The sequence below is a fragment of the Lucilia sericata genome, unplaced genomic scaffold (assembly GCF_015586225.1).
Source record: "Lucilia sericata isolate MDLA Ls3-8-SP2 unplaced genomic scaffold, ASM1558622v1 Contig000168F_arrow, whole genome shotgun sequence".
NCBI lineage: Eukaryota > Metazoa > Arthropoda > Insecta > Diptera > Calliphoridae > Lucilia > Lucilia sericata.
The window spans coordinates 432,641-452,898 of NW_023994197.1; the positions used below are offsets into that span (position 1 = coordinate 432,641).

At 29.0% G+C, this 20,258-nt stretch overlaps 1 protein-coding gene across 3 annotated transcripts; it reads left to right on the plus strand.

Annotated features, from left to right (window-relative positions):
- Positions 1–1,557: 1,557 nt before the first annotated feature.
- Positions 1,558–15,991, plus strand: LOC119601472 (GATA zinc finger domain-containing protein 14). Of its 3 annotated transcripts, none has more exons than XM_037952419.1 (10): positions 1,558–1,673; positions 7,909–8,183; positions 8,247–9,042; positions 9,104–10,318; positions 13,619–13,731; positions 14,599–14,767; positions 14,840–14,930; positions 14,991–15,098; positions 15,163–15,295; positions 15,355–15,991. In XM_037952419.1, the coding sequence occupies exons 2-10, from the start codon at positions 7,932–7,934 to the stop codon at positions 15,376–15,378; spliced, it is 2,901 nt and encodes a 966-aa protein (XP_037808347.1). In that variant the 5' UTR covers positions 1,558–1,673; positions 7,909–7,931; the 3' UTR covers positions 15,379–15,991. The 3 variants fall into 3 exon arrangements, 2 of the variants coding, with proteins under 2 accessions (XP_037808347.1, XP_037808346.1); XM_037952418.1 differs by having other exon boundaries at positions 1,584–1,720; XR_005231233.1 differs by lacking the exons at positions 15,163–15,295; positions 15,355–15,991 and having other exon boundaries at positions 1,584–1,720; positions 14,544–14,767.
- Positions 15,992–20,258: the final 4,267 nt, after the last annotated feature.

A 20,258-nucleotide genomic window follows, 5' to 3' on the forward strand; every position in this document is an offset into this window, starting at 1 on the left:
CACAACTAGTAACCCGAAGTGCTTCAAATTCAGGTGAAAAACCTATGAATTTTATATTAGCGTGTCATTGGAGGGATGTTGTTCTTTTTTGACAACTTTGAACTACATCTAATCTTATCTTTAGAAGCTGTAAAAATCAGATATTTGTATGTCAAAAATAAACCACATTCTTTCAATGAAACGCTTATGTAAATTTCATTGGTTTTTCATCAAAATTTGAAGTACTTCGAATATGTTGTTTGTAGTGACTTTTCTACAACTCTTTTCTCATTTTTAACTGTGTTTTAATTTGTAAGTATATGTTTGGTTTATAAAAGCGAAAAGTAAAACATTTTTAGGAACCGAAACTTACATTTATGAAAAATAAAATTTTGAGGATCGGTCCGCCAATATAACCCTCTTACAGAAAATCAGTTTATAGCTAATACATCATTCTAAAAGTTATCATTATGATAGATTTATGGTAGAATTAAAAAAAAATACTTTAAATTATAGAGAACTTTGTCCATAATTGACCCAATTCCACATTTAAGTCTCTAATCCGAAAATCACGGTGACGTTCTTATTAATCTAATGATCAAAGTCCATATATATATGTATATGACCACTTCCGAAACTTGCTTTTTTGCGACAAATGATTTGCCGACTATAACACTTACTCCTTACTTATTTTAATCATAAAGAAATTACCGCTAAAATAGGAATAGTCTGCCTTTAGAGTTGCGAGTTTTCATACACTCTAATAATGTTTTCAAAGTGAAACTTTTGGAATATTTTTCAATCTCTTTGTGATCCCTTCAAATGATGTTGTTCTGGAAGAACTTTAACATCCATGTAAACATTTTGGGTAATAAATTAGGGGACTACCAATGAGGGAGCGGAACCTCCCATATGAATAAAATACAAAAATTCGTTTATCTGGGAAACTAATAGAACTAAATTCTTCAAATTTTGCACGAAGAACTTTAATACAACATTTTGGAGAAAAAAGGGCGGACTTTCATCTGGGGGGCTTGGAGCTCCCATATGAATTAAATAGAAAAATTCGTATATCTGAGAAACTATTAGAGCTAGAATCTTCAAATTTTACTGAAGAACATTTAGAGAAATTGCAATAAATTGCGTGGAATCTCCCATATGTAACAAATTGTATATCTGGAAAACCATTGTAGTTAGAATCATCAAAATCGTTAACTGGATTTCTTATTTATATTGCTTTTAGGGTAGCACAGCACATTGGGTATAGCTAGTAAATAAACAAATAAAATACCTTTGTTTTTACATTTTATATGGAGGATAGGGTTAAATATCGGCAGATCCTCGTAAAACTTGGAGAAAGGATTTGCTTTTAATTTTTAAGAATTTTTTATTCATCCCTGCATAATTGCTCACACAACTTTTGAGCTTGATCTGTTTTGTTGTTATAAACAATATATTTGCTTCCAAAATCCCACTTTCTGATCTCTCGGATTCCGTTTTTATTTAAAATCGTTGAAAATTTAAAAACTAAACGTAGTTGAAAACTTAGCCGGCTTACAGTCGATTTTAAGCCGCCGCCGACATATTAAGTGTCAGTCGCCGCCGCCGTTAATATTTGTCGGCGCAGGGCTCTGTATGGCTACTAAATTGATTGTATATTTTATAGTGAAAAAATGTAAAAAATACTAAAATCTGTGCGTAAAATTTATATTTTGATGGAAAATACTTTAATAAAAAACAAGTAATAATAAAAAATAAAAATAGTTATTTATATAATACGAAATATTTTTGTTTTTAAACCAAATCTCTAATATTTGTGTATATACATATGTATGTATGTGGCTGGCTTGCTTTAAAGAATTTGTCAGTGTATGCTGCGGAAAATAATAAAATAATTCTTTGTTTGCTATTGAAAATTTAATTACAACGCGAAATTTTTAACAAAAAAATCATGATTTTTCCAATTGGAAAACTTTTGTGAGAATTTATATACATATAATATATATGTCTATATATATACATATACGAATTTTACCGACAACAGTGCGTAAAATTATAATGGGCGTGAATTGTTGTAGAACATCCTGTCAGTACAATAAACAAGAACAAAATTAACCCTTAAGAATTTACAAACATTTCGTTTTACGAGAAGTATAAAGTTGCATCATATATATTACAAACACATCCACGAACACTTGTATTTGAAAAAAATAGTATATGAAACTCATTTACATCCCTAAATAACTAAAATCGTAAATATCTCGTATTATTATTAGACATCATATTATAATTAATTTAAACGACTTTGCAGAAATACAATTTTATGAATATTTTTTTAATACTACATATGTTCCTATATAAAATACCGTGGAAAAATATATTGCTTAACAGGCAATCGTCCGGAATAAAGGATATTTTGTATGTCCTGCGTATGCTTGATACCGGCATTCTTTCATACCTTTAAATCAACCGGGAGGAAACATACTTTTTATACTAAATACGTTAAAAATCTGAAATACCTACTATAATTGCTACAATAAGAAATATATTTCGCAATTAGTTTGACTAAATTCTTGACAGATTTTTGAATTGAATCTGAATATTTACAACAAAGCAAAGGAAAAATTAAACCTTTGACGAGCTGCCCCTTGATGGTATTTGTAGAACACGATAGAAGTTTGTTGCGAAAATTCGTCGAACGGAATACACTAAAATTACGTACTACGACTTATATTAAAAGTTTTTATGTTTGAAATTAGAAAATTTGGCGATTTTGAGATAATTTCAACAGTATTGAAATTTATTTATTACATGATATTAAACTTATATAATTTAGCAAAAGGTATTTCAGCTATTAAAGTATTATTTAATTCCAAAATTTAGTTAAAAATTGCTTTAATGCAATCGTTTGAAGTTTCTTTGAGAATATTGAGACCATTGTTTTGCAGATATGGTTGGTTTGAAGTCTTCTTAGATTGGGACAAGTATTAAGATGATTTTTAACTCATATCAAGTGGTTTCAATCCGAAATAGTTTTTCGTTTTGTTTTTCTGAAGAAGGAAAAATACGGAATGGAATTCTGTGACAGGCCTCATTATAAATAATATTTTGTGAATAGTCATGATTTTAAAAAAATTAGAAAGTGTAATAGTACAAATTTTCGAACTTTATTTGAAATATTTATACCTATTTATTGCAACATTTAAGGCTACTCAGTTACGGGAACTGTTTTCAATGGCTTTAACTATTGTTACTGTCTTAATTCCGAAGGTACCCTTTATAGTGATCGACCCAGAATCACTTTTTGAGATGAATAAACCATGTCCATCCGGCTTGCTGATTGTAAACCTTGGTCGCAAGGTACAGACTGCAATTTTCATGATTTGTTTTATTAAATTGGAACATGGTTAGCAAGTTAACTATGTCCCTTTTTATAGATTTAAATTCAATCAGGACGCTGCGTGTTTCATTCTATGGTTTTAGAGTTAATAATAAAAAGGATTACAATAGTACCAATTGAAGATCGAAAAAGTACAAAAATGTTCCATTTTATATGTTATCATCAAGACAAGGATTTTCATACACTAAAAATATTTTCTTGTGAAATTTAAATAAAATATCATATGATTTTATTTAAAAATTAGCGCATTTATGTAGAATTTTTCTTTAATTCCGTTATATTTAATACATTTTTTTATGAAGAACTTATTATCCGAAAGAGCGTTCACATGTGGGATGGTGTCGAAAATTGTCCGGTCCTAATTTATTAGTGATAGGATGTATTTTTGAATAACTTATATTTATTTCGAGTTTTATCGTGGGGTGCGTTTTTAATGAATTATGGACGTTAAAGTCATTTTTTGAAGGATATTTTGTAAGGGGGTTAGGGTGAGAAAGATGTGTATATAAGATCGTCAAGTTATTTTTTTATATGGACACACAGATGGTCAGACTCAGAAAGTGATTCTGAGCCGATATTTTAAGGTGGGTATAGGACCAATATTTTGGACGTTAAAAGTGATCAGCACAAACGCTCCACTATAATGTAGATTTAAAAAAATAGAACTATGCAAAATTTTATTTCATAGTTTCACATTTTCATAGTTGTTCTTAAGTAAATATCAAATTTATTGTAAATATATGTAATCAAAGAAATCCAAACACATTTTTGCTAGAAAAATTAAAAAATATGCAATAAAAACTTCAGAAATATGCAAAATATAAGCAACTTAAAGCAAAATATGCAATTTATGCGTTTATAACAAAATATGCAAAAATATGCAACAATAAATCGATGCCATTTTGTAGCAAATTCTTTGATTCGAAAAGAAAAATATATAAAAGTTATTTTGAGTTACTGACTACAAACATGCATTTGCATAGAAATCCTTGCCGTGGTTATTATTTACTCCGGGCCCTACATGATTAATTTTATGTTTCTATGTTCAATATTATAGAAAATTCAAATAGTATAATAATGAATAACAAACAATACCCTTTTAATGTTATCATTTACTCCGGGTCATACATGCTTAATACATGTTTCTAGACAATAAAAACATACAGCTTCATTCTTGCTGTTTTATTTTTAAAAGCAAGGTTCCGGTAGGTTGATGGTTAGCGTTCTAGTCTGGTAGACCGGTAGGTTAGTGGTTATCGTTCTAGTCTGGTAGACCGGAGGTGGTGGTTTCGAGTCCCACCTGGTTTTTCCCATAAACCAAAAATCAAAAAAAGTTAGTGTTATTTCTAAGCTTTATTGCACCTAATTTATTGATAACACTCTATATATTATGAATCTTACAATTTTTGGCAAGATTTTTGTGTCCGTTGAAAGTGGAGGTATGTTCATATTGCATATATTGTGGTTGCAAAGTCATATAAGAAAACTTAAGTTTAATTAAAAAATTGTTCGTGCTATTGTGGCAGAAGTCTCCAAAAATCCTGCAAACATTAAATTTTAACTTATTTTCTACCAGAATAAATGACAAAAACCGCACAAATTTAAGCGCATTAAAAAATCCCTAAATAATATTTTTTTACTTTTTCAAAACAGAGTTTCTTAAAAAATAATTTTTGACGTAGACTTTTAGTTATTTGGCCCTCATCTATCTGCCCACAACTTATTATACATCAAATTGTAGATTTTTTATCCCTCTTTAAATTAAACAATATTGTGATCGCGGGTTTTTGCATATTTTCGTATATGGATGTGATTTACATAGTCATCCTACCAAAAATAAAAAGTAAAATATGTAAAATTAAATTTGAAATTGATGCTGAAAAGTTTGAGGGACAGCCGGAAAACTTGTCGAGGAGTATCCTAGGTAAATTAGTGTTCATTAGTGGAAAAATTAGTGTTCAGTATATGAAGCCTAAAAGTTCCTTAACAGTATTCCGAAAGTGAAATTTCTAAAATAGTTGCGAAATTTTAAATCACATTTTTTAATAAAAAAGTTTAAATTAACAAATATGGCAATACAAACCTATACCAGTATATGTGGAGGGCAGTTTAAAAGGTTCTTAACAGGATTCCGAAAGTCAAATTTCTGAAATAGTTTTGGAATTTTAAACAAGTTTTTTTGATAAAAAGTTTAATTAATTTTGTATCGTATATGACACATGTGCATATTTTGTAAATATCGTCAACTAATACGCAGAGGGCTTTATCTAACATTTTTAAAACTTTACAAAAAAAAAGCAAAAAACTATTTCAATTGAAAAGTTTGTGTGTCTACTCTATGGTTTGAGTCATTCAGTGCGATTGTTTCATTGTCTTTAATACAAAATCAAATTTGTGATTTATTTCAAATTTGTATATTATTATTATCTTATATAACACCGTCCAACACCATTTTTCACACACGAACCAAACCACATACATACGAAAGCACATAATTTATGTGGTATAACTGCGTACTCAGTTTTTCATTTTCTGATCGTTTGCCCTTTTTAAAGGACTTTAAAATTTGAGGTACATACAATTTTCAAAAAATTTTATAAAATATTTTTAGCCACCCTATAATAACAATATGGGTATCAAACTAAAGAGGACAGTTGCAGTATTTATATCTCGTATTTTGTTTTATTTTTTAAGAATAAAAAGATGTAAAAAATATCCTTATAAAAGTTTATCCTTTATTATCCTTGAAATTTTATACAAAATTGTTCAACAAAAAATATTCATAATAAAGACATTAGAATGGAGTACAAAAGTCTGAAATTTGGTCTTCATAGCTAAATTTTTTTAATTTTTATAATTTTTTTAAATATCTCAATAAATAAATTAATAAAATTTTCCCCTCTGAAAATTTCACAGCCTTTTTTTTGTTAAAATATTATGTAGAAAAATGAGAAATTTGATATTGTGGAACCGAGTTTCTTTATCTCTATGATAAAAAGTTAAAAAAGTGGAAACTTTGAAGAATATGAAAGGATAAAAATCGATTATGGATATCTTGCATTTTTTATCCTTTCATGTTAAAACTACCTTCTGGGGAAGTATATTTTCCTTTTTAATTTTACACAATTATTCCGAACTCTATAGTTATTCTAAATTCTATATATCTTTTAAAAATATTTTTGACCTCCCAATAATGTTTTCAAAGTAGTTTATTATATAGTTTTCATTAAAAATACAAAAGGGCGAAGGTATATCATGTGCAATTAGTAAACCACGATATACATAAATACATAAATATTTAAACAAGTAGGAAAGTATAACCGGACTGGGCCGACCATATGATACCCTACACCAGTTGTGAGTTTATTTAAAATGTGATTTACTTTAGCAAAAAAATATTTATGTTGAATTTTATTTCAATTGCAACATATTGAAAAAAAAGTCAAATATAGATTAAAGGCCTGCACCAGACAACAATAATGCGATAATTTGTTAAAAAATATCGTATGCGCCATCATAAGCACACGAAATTTTTTAACAAATTGTCGCATTATTGTTGTCTTGTACAGGCCTTTAATAGGGATATTATAAAACTAAGAGGAGAGATTTATGTCTACATATATAAACGTTTTTTATGTAGCTTTTTATCGTGATATTAATGTTTATAAGTCAATTATGGAAGTTTGAGCAATATTTTACTATTATAATTTATATTTATAATAATATTGCGCTTATCATATTATCCTGAAGTGGATTTTAGAGTTCGGAACATGCATTTTTTAATCACTAAACCGTCATAATCACACAAAAAAAAAAAAAGTTTTATATATTTTAAGGCCTGTTATCTCAACCGCCGGTTATCGTTTAAATGGTAGATATTCTGCCTGAAGACTGTCAATTTAACGTTATTTCCAAAAATTAACAGACATTGAGATAAGAACTCCATTAAGCAAGAGATACCACAATAATAAATTTACAAAATATTTTCAACAAACGTATTTTTTAATTTGAATATAACTTAAATTTAAAATTTGTTTACAAAAAACTAATAAAGATAATAGTAATTTTGTCATATTTTTTTCTAATAAAACTGACTATAAAAAATATGGATATTAAAGGATTAAAATTTTAAAGGACATTTTTTTTTTTGTTTTTTTATTCTATCATTTTAAAACTATTCGTAAAAATACTGTTGTTCCTGTGGATACCCATATTGACCCACTACACCGAACCAAATTTTAGCTAAATATAATTATACTTACTCTTCCTTTCAAACTTTAAAGTCCTTTTAAAGGAAGAAACGATCAGAAAATAAAAAACCGAAAATGTAGTATAACTATATCAAGTATGTAGTTTCGAACGTATATGGTCTTGCTCATGTGTGCAACAAATTTTCCCAATTTGTTGTACGGTGTAATGAATGAAAATCGAGGAAAACATGTTTAGAAACATTCTTTTGAAATAAAATTCTTATTTTCCTCATATATAAGATCCTTAGTAATCATTTGATGTTTTTTAAATTATTATAGGCTGAAGATAGTTCATCATTAATATGGATTCTTCGACGAAAATCAAGGATTCTTGTTGCAATTCTTCAGCAACTGCTTCGGTGATAGCTAGCATCTGTAGTAGTGATAGTTTTAGTATTTTCCCGCCACATCATCATGACTTGGCAAGTGCCAATAGTATTGAATTAAATGCAGCTGCTTCGTTGAGCGATGACTCTGGTGTACCACTAACTACAAATAGTTCAATATCTAGTGGTGATTCATATCGATTGGGATTGTGTAAATTTGATATAGAAGTATGGTGTTTCAGCAGTTTTTGTGATATGAGAATTTGTTTAATTAATTTCTTTACTTTTTAGATTGTTGAGAGTGATGGTGAAGTGTCGCAATTCGATTCACTGGATAATTGCTCTGAAGGGGGCATGAGCGCTGAAAATTTCAATACTTTAAAAAAGGGGCCTCTAGCTCCAATAGATCCACCTCCAGAATTTCAAGATTCTCCGCAAACAACACTTGTGCGGTCTATGACAAAAAATCGAGTTGGTAGCTTAAGGCGTTGGACATCATCGCAGTCGTCTTTTGAACATTTAAAGGATCATGGTAGTGGCGAAACCACAAATATAAGCATTGCAACATTAGGTAATACTAGCAATTGTGATGATGATGGGAACGTCGATAAGGATAATTATACTTTAGAAGATGATAAAATATCGAAGGAATTATATGCCGTTAATAAGCACTTGTACTCAAGTGACTCAATTCTTAATTCACATACAGATAACATTTATGACGAACCGAATAATATACTAAGCTCATCACTTGGCAATAGCGTTGACGTTTTGGAATCAGATTCGCCATCACAATCACTTCCACCGCCCCCGCCTCCAGTATCTATAGTCAAAATAAAACAAACATTGTGCCCCTACTTTCAGGATCATACGCGGTATTTCAAAGCCATCCCATCGGAACAGGATAATATAACAACTGCGGCTCAGCGTTTTAATATACCAGGTCTTTCCGAAATACATGATTATGATCTCTATTATGGAATTAAGCGAAATACATATCAACAATACGATAATAGTCTACAACGAAAAGTCATGTATAGTCCATTAAGTAACTCACATCATTGCCACAATCATATCTACCATGGTGGTAAGTATATTATGCTTAATTAAAACACTTACTTTGTCTGACTTATCCATTTTCATTCAAGGTATGAGTAGTAACCGACCCAACTCACGAAACTCTTTGAATAGCCGTCTTTCAAGCTCTCACAATTCTTTGAGTGTATCTTCGGCGAATAAACCCGACGATTCCATATTTATTACGCAGGCAATGTCACATGATGCTCTTTTAACTAGAGAGATTTCCGATTTTTATAATGTTCCAATCGACTCTGATATTTATGCTTTGCCCGTTGATATGATTAGGTCTGAAAAAGAACGATTCAAACACAATCACAGACACAACACATCCGACTGCGTTGTTCATGAAACCAAAGAAATGGTGCTACAGAACAGTTGTAATAAACATAATATTGTCAAGTGTCATCACCAGACGAAATCAAATCGTAAAAATAGGAACAAAAGAAAAAAACGATCTACTTCAAATTGCATGGACAACAATGGAGAATGCAGTGATCAGGCGCCAAGTCACATATCAACTAGCACAGCATCAAGGTATACCTCGACATTTATCTCTACATCTAGTATTCAGGACGACACTAATATCAGCGAACCATTGCATATGACATTAGACGAAGTCAAACAGTTTTATCACACATTGTACTCGGACACAAAACCAACTGCAGACGCAGGCGGTTGCAGTAGCGGAGGCGGTGGAACGGCAATTCGACACATTAAAAATGTAAATCATCATGCCGCTGCTAAATCGTCCAACGAAACTATTTGGAGCGGGTCGACTGCACGTTCGCGTAGTAGTAATTCTACTCTGGCCCAAAATAGAACTGATAAAAATGTCTCTTCACATTTCAACAAAAACAATATTGTTTCTCAGAAACATTTCGCTTCAGACACTGAGGCAATTCATAGTATTAATAATAACAACAGTTTGACTGCTATAAATAATCACAATAATCAAAACCAAAATCAGAATCAATCTCCCATAACTAAAGCTTACCATTATCAGGACAAGGATCAATCAATGCACAATACACAATCAATTATTAAGGCAAACATTATAGCGCCTAGTGAAAAGAAGTCGCAATTCACATTAAATTTAAAACAAAAATTTTGTAGCATTTTCCGTTTTCGAAAAAATCATAATCGTTGTAGTAGTAGAAATGTTGCCAACGAGGGCGATGAGAATAATACAAATAGCGAAAAGGGAACCCACATCTCTTCTAAATCAACAGATGATAAACGTAAAAAATTCCAATCAAGAGCTCTTCCACCTCTACCAAAAAAAGGTAAGCTATTGAACTAATTTTTATACCCTTCACCTTCGTGAGAAGGGTATATATAAGTTTGTCATTCCGTTTGTTATTTATATAATATAATTTTCTGTCCTTCTGTCTGTCTGTGTGTTTATTGAAATCAGTTTTCAGAAGACGCCATAACGACGCAAAATAATTTAGATATTCGCAAAAAAACTGATTTTAGCGCACACGATATTTATGGTGACTTCTAATATTTGCATTTATCTATCTAAAATTCCACGCCAAATCCTTATTTTTTACATTATTATTATTATTATTATTATTATTATTCGTTTATTTAGTAGTGTTTTAAATACTTTATCTTATATCTATAATAATGATGTTACAATTAGAATTAAATACTCTGATATACATTATTTTTTACAAAGGATACAATATTTCTTTTAAAAACATTAAGATTTCTTTAATTTTTTACATTAATTGGTAACATATTAAACAATTGTAGTCCTTTGTAGAATAGGCATCTCTTCATGGCATTATTTGTTGCTTTGTTTATTCGGAAGTCCATTGCATTACGTAGACTGTAAGGTTGTATTTCATTGACGTACTTAAGTTGCTCTGTCAAGTATTCTGGGGCGTTTCCTGTTTTCATCTTGTGTATAAACGTTAACGTATTTAGTTGAAGTCTCTGTCTTATAACCATTTCAGTGTATCAAGCATTAATTGTGTTGATGTGAATCTATTACATTTAAATATCGATCTCATTGCTTTATTTTGAAGTTTTTGCAGTCTTTCCAATTGTGTATTTGTGCAGCATGTATATAAGATAGTTGAACCAAATTCGAAATGTGGTTTTATCATTGTATTATATATATTTATCGCTGTTATTGTAGATATTTTGTTGCGTATTCTTCTAAAGAAACCAATCTTTTTTCCAATTTTATGGCATATATATTCTAAATGTTCTTTTAAGTTCATGTTTTTATCTATTATAAAACCTAAATATTTTATTTTATCCACCTTTTCAATTATTTTATCATTTATTGTAAAGGTTGAGTTAGTGTTCATGTTTATTTCCATTATTTTTGTTTTATATTCATTGAGTTTAAGTTTATTCATTTTCAACCATTTATTAATATTTATCATATCATTAAATCATTTTGACACTGTTCATCTGATTCAACCTCACTAAAAATTAATGTATCATCCGCGTATTGCACTATTTCACATTTACGAAGTATCTTAGGCATATCATTTATGTATATAATAAATAAGAGAGCTCCTAAAATCGATCCTTGTGGTACTCCATATTCATTGTTAATTTCTTTTGAAATACTATTATTCACTTTCGTTATTTGTTTTCTATTCGTTAGATATGACTTAACCCAACTTAATTCTTCATTTTGTATACCATATCTGTGCATTTTTTGTAGTAGGATGTCTCTATCTATGGTTTCAAAAGCCCTTTTAAAATCAAGAAAAATTGCCATAATTTTTTTTATTTTTGTCAATGTTTTTCCATGAATACTTTTTTCGAAATCCAGACTGTCATTTGATTCTAAATAGTCTTCAAGTTGCATTTTAACAATTTTCTCAAGAACTTTTTCACATAATTTTAAAGTATTAATGGGACGAAATTCTTCACATTTACTAGTTTTTGCTATCTTTTCTATTGGTGTTACCATTGAGGTTTTCCAATTTTCAGGGAAAACTCCAGTTGCCATTGATGTATTTACTATATTTAGCATGATATTTCCGATTATATTCCAATTGTCCAGTATCATACGACTATTTACTTTATTATAATCAGGTTTATTTTTTAAGGTTTTACATATGTTTTTAATTTCTGTAATAGATATTGCACGGAATTTAAATCTTGTATTTATCTCATCTATTTGATTTTCATATTGCACATATTCTATATTATCTTTGATTTCATTTATACTGTTTACAAAATAATTATTAAATTGGTAAGCTATATCACAGTTATTCTTATATTCTATATTATTAAATATCACAGTTTTTATCACAGATTGGTTTTCCTTTAGAACTAAGTTTTTAATGTTTTTCACATTTGTTTCTGGTCTCTAGCTTTATTAATTTGTTTACCAAACCATTTATTATTTATTTTTTGCTCATTCACTTTCTTATTTATTGATAGCTTTTTAATTGCCTTTTCTACAGTTTCATCAAAATGATTCACATTTACATTAAGTTCATGTCTTTTATCAAATATTATTTTTCCAGCTATTTCATTTCGAAATCTGCGTTTGTTATATATAAAAATCTCTAATTCTCTACCGGTTATGTGTTCAGTTTTCTCCTCTTTAATTTTAATTTCAATTATTTCGTGATCAGATATTTTGTTTATTTGACTATTATTTGTTTCTATATTTATTATATTTGTTATGATATAATCAATTAATGTTTTTGATCTATTTGTAATTCTTGTGTATTCCGTTACTATTTGTTTTAGGCCATTATCGTTGATTATATGTTCCAATGTGTTCTTATATGTACTTTCTTTAGTCCAATCAATATTAAAAACTCCAGCGACAATTATATCTGTATTTTTTTCGTTTAGTTCTTCTATTGTTTCTTCAAATGCTTCGTAGAATTCTACTTCTATAATATTTAATATTATACGCACTTATCCAGTATTTTGAATCGCAAACCTTTTCTTGTAGTAGTTTAACTTGCCAATCTTTATTAAAATATATGATTAATCCCCCTGTTCGTGTAGAGTTTGATAGCGTAGCATATTGTTGATATCCTTCTATTTGTATTTCACTTTCATGTATTTTGTCCGTTAGATGCGTTTCCGTTAGTATTATAAAATCAAAGTTCTCCGTATTTGCTATTACCTCCAGCTGGTCGAAATTATTGGTTAGGCCTTGAATATTTGTATACATTCCTTTTATTATCTTTGGTTGTTAATCTATTAGTCCCATTCTTCTCTTATTTAAGTTTAGTTTATTTTGATATACTGGACATTCTCTACTTATTGTTGCATGGTTCTCATCAAGTCCCAGATTTAGCCGTTTATTACTTCTAATACAGTTTATACATTTGTTAATATATTCCTCGTTACAATCTTTTTTTTTACTGCCCTAATATTCTAGTTCTTAAGAATCTGTCATAACATATGTGCCTTTTTTTTAACAAAATGGTGGAACAAGTAACCATAGATTTAGGCGATACTTTATATATTTCAGGATTCAATAATAACATAAATTTTTCTGATTATGAGAATTTGGGCGAAAAAATAAATCGATTTTTACTAAAAATAAGAAATTTCCGAAATATTTTAATTTTTCTTATTTTTTTTAGAACCTATAGAAGAAACTCGTGAAATATCTGATGACAAATCCAATAACAAAGAACAGAAAAAAACCGAAAATCGATCATTTCATTTTACATCAAGCATTGAGAAAGTTAAAGATGTAAGTATAAAACTCACTATTGACTAAGTGAATGCAATTATTACATCGAAATAAACGATTATTTTTACAAGAAAAATTTTGCATAAAAAATTTTTAAATATTAACCTAATCTTCAATCATCGCTATCTAAAGTTTTTCCAGATTATGGAAATCCCATTATTATGTTTGTTATGCTGTTAATTGTTAGAGGCTCAATTCAAATTCTTTAGACTGTGGCTATCATGTTAGGTCGTTATCTTAAATAAACAATGTGTCTCCTGGTTCACTCCTAAATACTTCCTGAGTAGACAAATAAGAAGAGTCCATATAGCGTTCTGCAGTTAACATGAGAATTTTTTTTAAAGATAAATATTATTAATATTTTGACATCAGCGCCAGTCTCTTTATTTGAAATTTGCAATAGATCATTTAAATTTAACGCACAAGCAATGGAAGCTCATATTACAATTAAAATAAACTATTTTAGCTCTATTGAACACATTTGTTCATGGTGTGACCAAAAGGAAGGCTTAAAAGTACGATATACTAAAAATGCACTAAAACTTCTAGGAGATTTTTTTGTTGATATGAGGAGAATGTAAAAATTGAGAAAAAACTTTGAATATACATACATTCATAGATACTTTAACTGGTTCTTATCTGCCTATTCAGAAAATATTTAAGAGCAATCTGAACTGAGCTAAACCCAAGATTTAGAAAGCATATATTTACATATTTGTGGAATCAAATGTACTAACAAACGCATCTCATTTAAATTTCCATTTTTTTTATTATTTCTCACATAAAGGATCTTAAAACATATTTTCTTTCAGGACAGTTTCGATTTTTTAATAAAATTGAAAATTTCAATATTATTATCTTTTCAAGTATGGCTGGTACTGGGGTCCACTATCCAGTGAAGCAGCGGAAAAAGTTTTATCAAATGAGCCAGATGGGAGTTTTATAGTACGCGACAGCTCCGATGATCATTACATATTTTCTCTTAGTTTTAAACTAAACAACTGCGTCCGGCATGTTCGAATTGAACAAGATCAAGGTTTGTATTATCAAATTTAATTTTGTCAGTGATACAATTTATTAATTTAATATGCTTATTTTATGATATAAGGCACATTTTCTTTTGGATCATATGCAAAATTCAAATCTCAAACAATAACCGAATTTATTGAAAAAGCTGTAGAACACTCTCGTAGTGGCAGGTAAAGGATAACCAATATGAAACAACATACAACAAATATATTAAATATATATTTTTTCAGATATTTATTCTTTTTACATCGAAGGCCAGAACATGGACCAATGCGTGTGCAATTGACAAATCCGGTATCTAGATTTAAACATGTGCAAAGTTTACAACATATGTGCAGGTAATGTTTTATTTATAAATTGTATTTATAAAGTACAAAAAATTCAAATGTATTTTCCTTTAAGATTTGTTATATTAAAAGCTGTGGTAAGAAAGGACTTAATACAAACATTGCCATTGCCAAGAAGACTTTTAGACTATCTTAATTATAAGCATTGTTATTCAGAACAAGTTGAAAGTGATAGTTCCAATTCTCAGGTATGGATTAACAATCAAAGTTGTTTATTAATAATTACATTTTTCTCTTTTTTAATTAGATTTCCGGAGAAGGCTCCTTGTAGACTTGTTCAACATTATTGTTTTAAATGTTATCATCTTATTTTAAATATAGGAGTAGTTACCATATTATACACGATAGTTAGAATTACAGTGCATAACAAACAAAACAAACAATTAACCGATTGTCTCTTAGTATTGGATTATGTTAATAATAAAATTATTGCTGCTCACAAAGTATTTGTACTCGGTGCTATAATATAAGATATGTAAAATTAAACGTAATATGAATAATACTAGTAGTAATTACAGAATTTTGACTGAATTGCAAATAAAATATAAAAATACATCTATATTTGAATACAGTATTTAAGTTAAGTAAAAGAATACAAAAACAAATCCGAAAACAAAACAAAAATATGTATAACTGAAACAATTTTTATAATCTCGAAAATATTTTATAAGTTTACCCATATTGATTGAATAATTTGGATTTAAAAATGTAAAACATTTTCCAAAAAGCAAACAAAATCTTTAACTTATATCAGGTTATAATTTTGAAATTATGTTCATATGTATATATTAGTTTAAACGTCACACTTTCTCGCCTGTATACATAAAGTTATCAATTAATATTAAAATATTTGAGAAATCTCGTAGGAATTTATGGAGAATAGATATGAAAATATTATATTTTATTATCTGGATTACACTTATACTCTGGACATACTTTATTTAAAATTGACATCATTAAAGAATTAGGACAAATTCTCCAAAATATTACAAAAAATGTGATTTTCCCGATATCCGCCAAGTTCAATTCGCAGAAACAGCTAAACTCTAAGAGCGGGTTTTTGAGTTGGCAATCAAATGTCAATTAATAATCAGATTAGTTAATCTAAAAACAAATTTAATCTGATGTTAATCCCCTTTGAGGTTTTTGTGTACAAGATTAATCTTCGCAGTGTTGCCATACAAAACAACAGAAAACGTCACTGTTTGTTATCAAAACAATGCATGTTTCATAAAAAAGAAGAAGATAATTGTAAATTTAATAGAAAAATTAATGAAAATTTAAATCAAAAAATGTATTTATACTTATCAATAAATCAAACATTTTAAGTTTATTTTTATAAAAAAAATATGATTTTTTTGCATTAGCTGTTTACACTTTTGCATTTCTTGCTCAAGTTTAAACTACCTCCATTGGGTGCTTAAACTAGCAAACAAAATAAACTAACTGAGTACTCAAAAACAGATTGGCCCTAAAAGAGGTACTGATGTATTTTTACAGTTTTATTATTTTATCTGTTGTCCATAAATCCCTATGAGATCTCCCAAAAATTTTAAAATTTGTTTAACAGAATTAAAAAAATCAAGTAAGAGTGCTACATTCGGCTGTGCCGAATATTATATACCCTTCACCATAGTGTTAAATTTAAGATTTTTCTTCATTTATTCCCAAAAATTTCCATTTCGTTCAGAAATGCTTTCCCATCTCTGTGACAAAGAAATAAATTCAAAACAACAAATACTAAACGTTGTTGTTGTTTCAGCGGTTTGCTGTTTATTATAAAGAAGCAAACACAACGTACACACAAACAAGCACAATCTGAACGTTGTTGTTGTTTTCATGCGTCTGCATGTACAAAATAAAAAAATTTCGACGAAATTTTCAGAGGTTGTCTCAGATTTTTGCTCATATCTCCGTTATTTATGAACCGATTTTGCTGATTTTAAATAGAAAACATCTCTTTTAAATAAGAAACATGTCAGTTAGAATTATTGAAAACTGAGATCCCTAAGGCAGACAGAAATGGCTTAATCGACTCCGCTATGTATAAGGATCCAGAATATATATATATACTTTATAGGGTCGGAAAATTATATTGTAGAAATTACAAACGGAATGACAAAAATAGAAATCGGAAATTTTAAACGGCTGATATCAGCCTGTGATATTTGCGTTTATGAGTGAATTTTGACCATCAAGTCATTTTCTGAAGGGGTCTTAGTATGGGGGATAGGGACAAATGAGGCCTGATCATTACGAAAATCAGCAGTAACATTAAGACTTATATAAAACTAAGTTTTGCAAATTTTTGAAGTGATACAAGAAAATTTAACATATTTTTAGCTCAAAAGGCCTATTCGGAGGGTACGGTTGTATAGGGACGAAATAATGGGACGATTTGGTTAAAATTCAAATCCAAATTTCATCAAATCTTAAAAACTTCGACCTGTAGAGTGCGGACGGACATAACGGACAATCGACTCAGAAAGTGATACTTTAAGGTGCAGGACCAATATTATTGGGTATTACAAACATCAGCACAAACGCATAATACCCTCCTCACTATAGTGGTGTAGGGTATAAGAATGAAACTAACTAATTTATACTAATCGTGTAAACACAAAAAATATAAATCATACAACTTTTTTGTCATACGGATGGAATTTCATTAGACTTTACGTACGTAAAGTGTGATCGTGTGAAGAAAGAAAAAAATTTAAATCATCAGATTAGTTACCCAGCAAAAAAAGAAATTCCAAAGAAACGAAAATAAGTAGAATTTACTCCATGGAAGTACTAAAAAAGACCTGAAGAAGTGATGATTTTAACACAGACTTGTCATAGGAGGGATGTCCTTTTTATTTTATTTCAAATTCACTACTTCTGAAGTCAATCTCAAGAAGTAATTTTAATTCTCTTTTTTGGAAGTTATTCGGAAGTGAAATTGTAGTATTATAGAATACAACTAATTTGACTTAAATAATATTAACATTAATTAGGGTAATAGAAACATTTAATACAAAAGCCCAAATATAACATATTTTATCTCATAAAAATGTAAGAACAAAAAATATATCTTCAACAATGAAAAAATAAACTTATTTCCGCTTCTTCGGAAGTCTTTAAACATCACTTCCTCAGAAGGTACAAAACTTCAATTAGTGCTACTTTTGAAGTGGTGATAAATGTTATTCTTTTGGAAGTACTTCGTTTTATTTTTGCTGGGCAATTTAACAATAAATTTATTCTAATACCCCGTTCACATGATGCAATTATTCGTAATTCACGCTATCATTCATCATTCAACCCCCAATTACATACTGAATAACATGATTGATTGGCCATACAAAATTTCAGCTGCGAATTACACAAGCTGTACCTACGTAATTCAAACTGAATTACGAATGAATGAGTGTCATCTCTAATTTTTATCGCGTATTTATCATAATCAGCTGTTTGTTTTCATTGGATGGAGACAAATAAAATCACAAAAAATGCAAATAGAAAATATATAACTTAATTTGTTAAAATAATGTAACAAACGTATTTTTGTATCATACACATACACACTAATATTCCAAAAAAATACAAAATAATGAATGAAAAAAAAAACTGTCAAAACGAATTACGAATGTGTCGAAGAAACGTGTTAATTAGCTATCGTCATTCAGAGGCCGAATTAAGTAATTCAACTGGTCGTGTGAACATGGTATAATGTTAATCCCCTTTGATGTTTTTGAGTAAAAATTTAAACTTCTCAGCATTGCCATAAAAAACAACAGCAAACGTCCGTTCCCACGACAATTGGATCTTCTTTCCGGAACGACCCGAGTCATACTCGGCCAATGATTGTCAACCCAACGACAGCTGTATCAACCGACAGTTTTTTTCTCAGGAAAGAACTATCGGCCACAGTCGAACTTTTACAACAACAACTTAAAACGTCATTGTTTGCTATCAAAATGCATTTTTTATAAAAAGAAGACAATTGTAAGTGTAATATGAAAATTAACGAAAACTTGATTAAAAATAAAAAAATATATACATTTTGAAGTCTCCATAATTTATACTAATCAAGAACTAAAACATTTTAATGTTTATTTTTATAAAAACGTTATTTTTTTTTTGCAGCAACTCAAGTTGCATTTCTTGCTCAAGTTTAAACCACCTACATATGTATATTGGGCGCTTAAACTAGCAAACAAAATTAGCTGTATACTCAAATACAACTTTCGAGGATTGATTATAATCCCAGCAAAAAAGAACTTCCAAAGAAGTGAATAAGAAGTAAAATTAACTCCATGGATGTACTGAAAAAAACCTGAAGAAGTGATGATTTTAACACAGGCTTGTCATAGGAAGGATGTCCATCTTATTTGATTCCAAAGTCACTACTTCTGAAGTCATTCTTAAGAAATAATTTTTATGATCTTTTTATGGAAGTTATTCGGAAGTGAAATTGTATTATGGAACAACTATTTCAGTGTACTATATTCATAGAACAAAACAAAAATAATATTTAAAACAAACAACAACAATACAAAACATTTCTTAAAATGTGTAAAATTAGTAAAAATAAACAAAATTTATTTGATTAAAATATTGTACACATTCGTAATTTTAGACTGTCGTGCGTCGTTGTCATTATCGTTTAACGGGAATCAAGGCGTCCTTTATTCCTCCACCTTCGAGAGTTTTACGTTTCAAACCGCATTGGCCAAACGTGTGACATCGTATAACTATACATTTTTATGTTGTTTTTCAAAATATATTTTTTCATAATTTTATTTTTTTTTTGTAAAATTATTTTATTTTTGTTTATATTTTAGGGTTAATACCGAACACCTTATTAGGTACTACATGAAAAATACTGAAAATTTCAGAAATGAAATCCTAAAATTATTGCCTACAATTTTCTGTTGTGATAGAAAAAGTTTATTAATTTTTAGACGTTTTTGAACGAAAACTTTCTAATGATTTATAATGTTCGTGTGATAACTAAAATATTTTAGAAAAGCAGACTGTAATACATAAAAACAAACTTCCATCTTAAATCTTGCCAGAAAAAGCTTTGACTTTTTTTAAACTTTCCTAATATATTGTTTGAGAACAGTTTCAAAAGAGTGAAGAGTAACTGTAATTTTAGAAGTT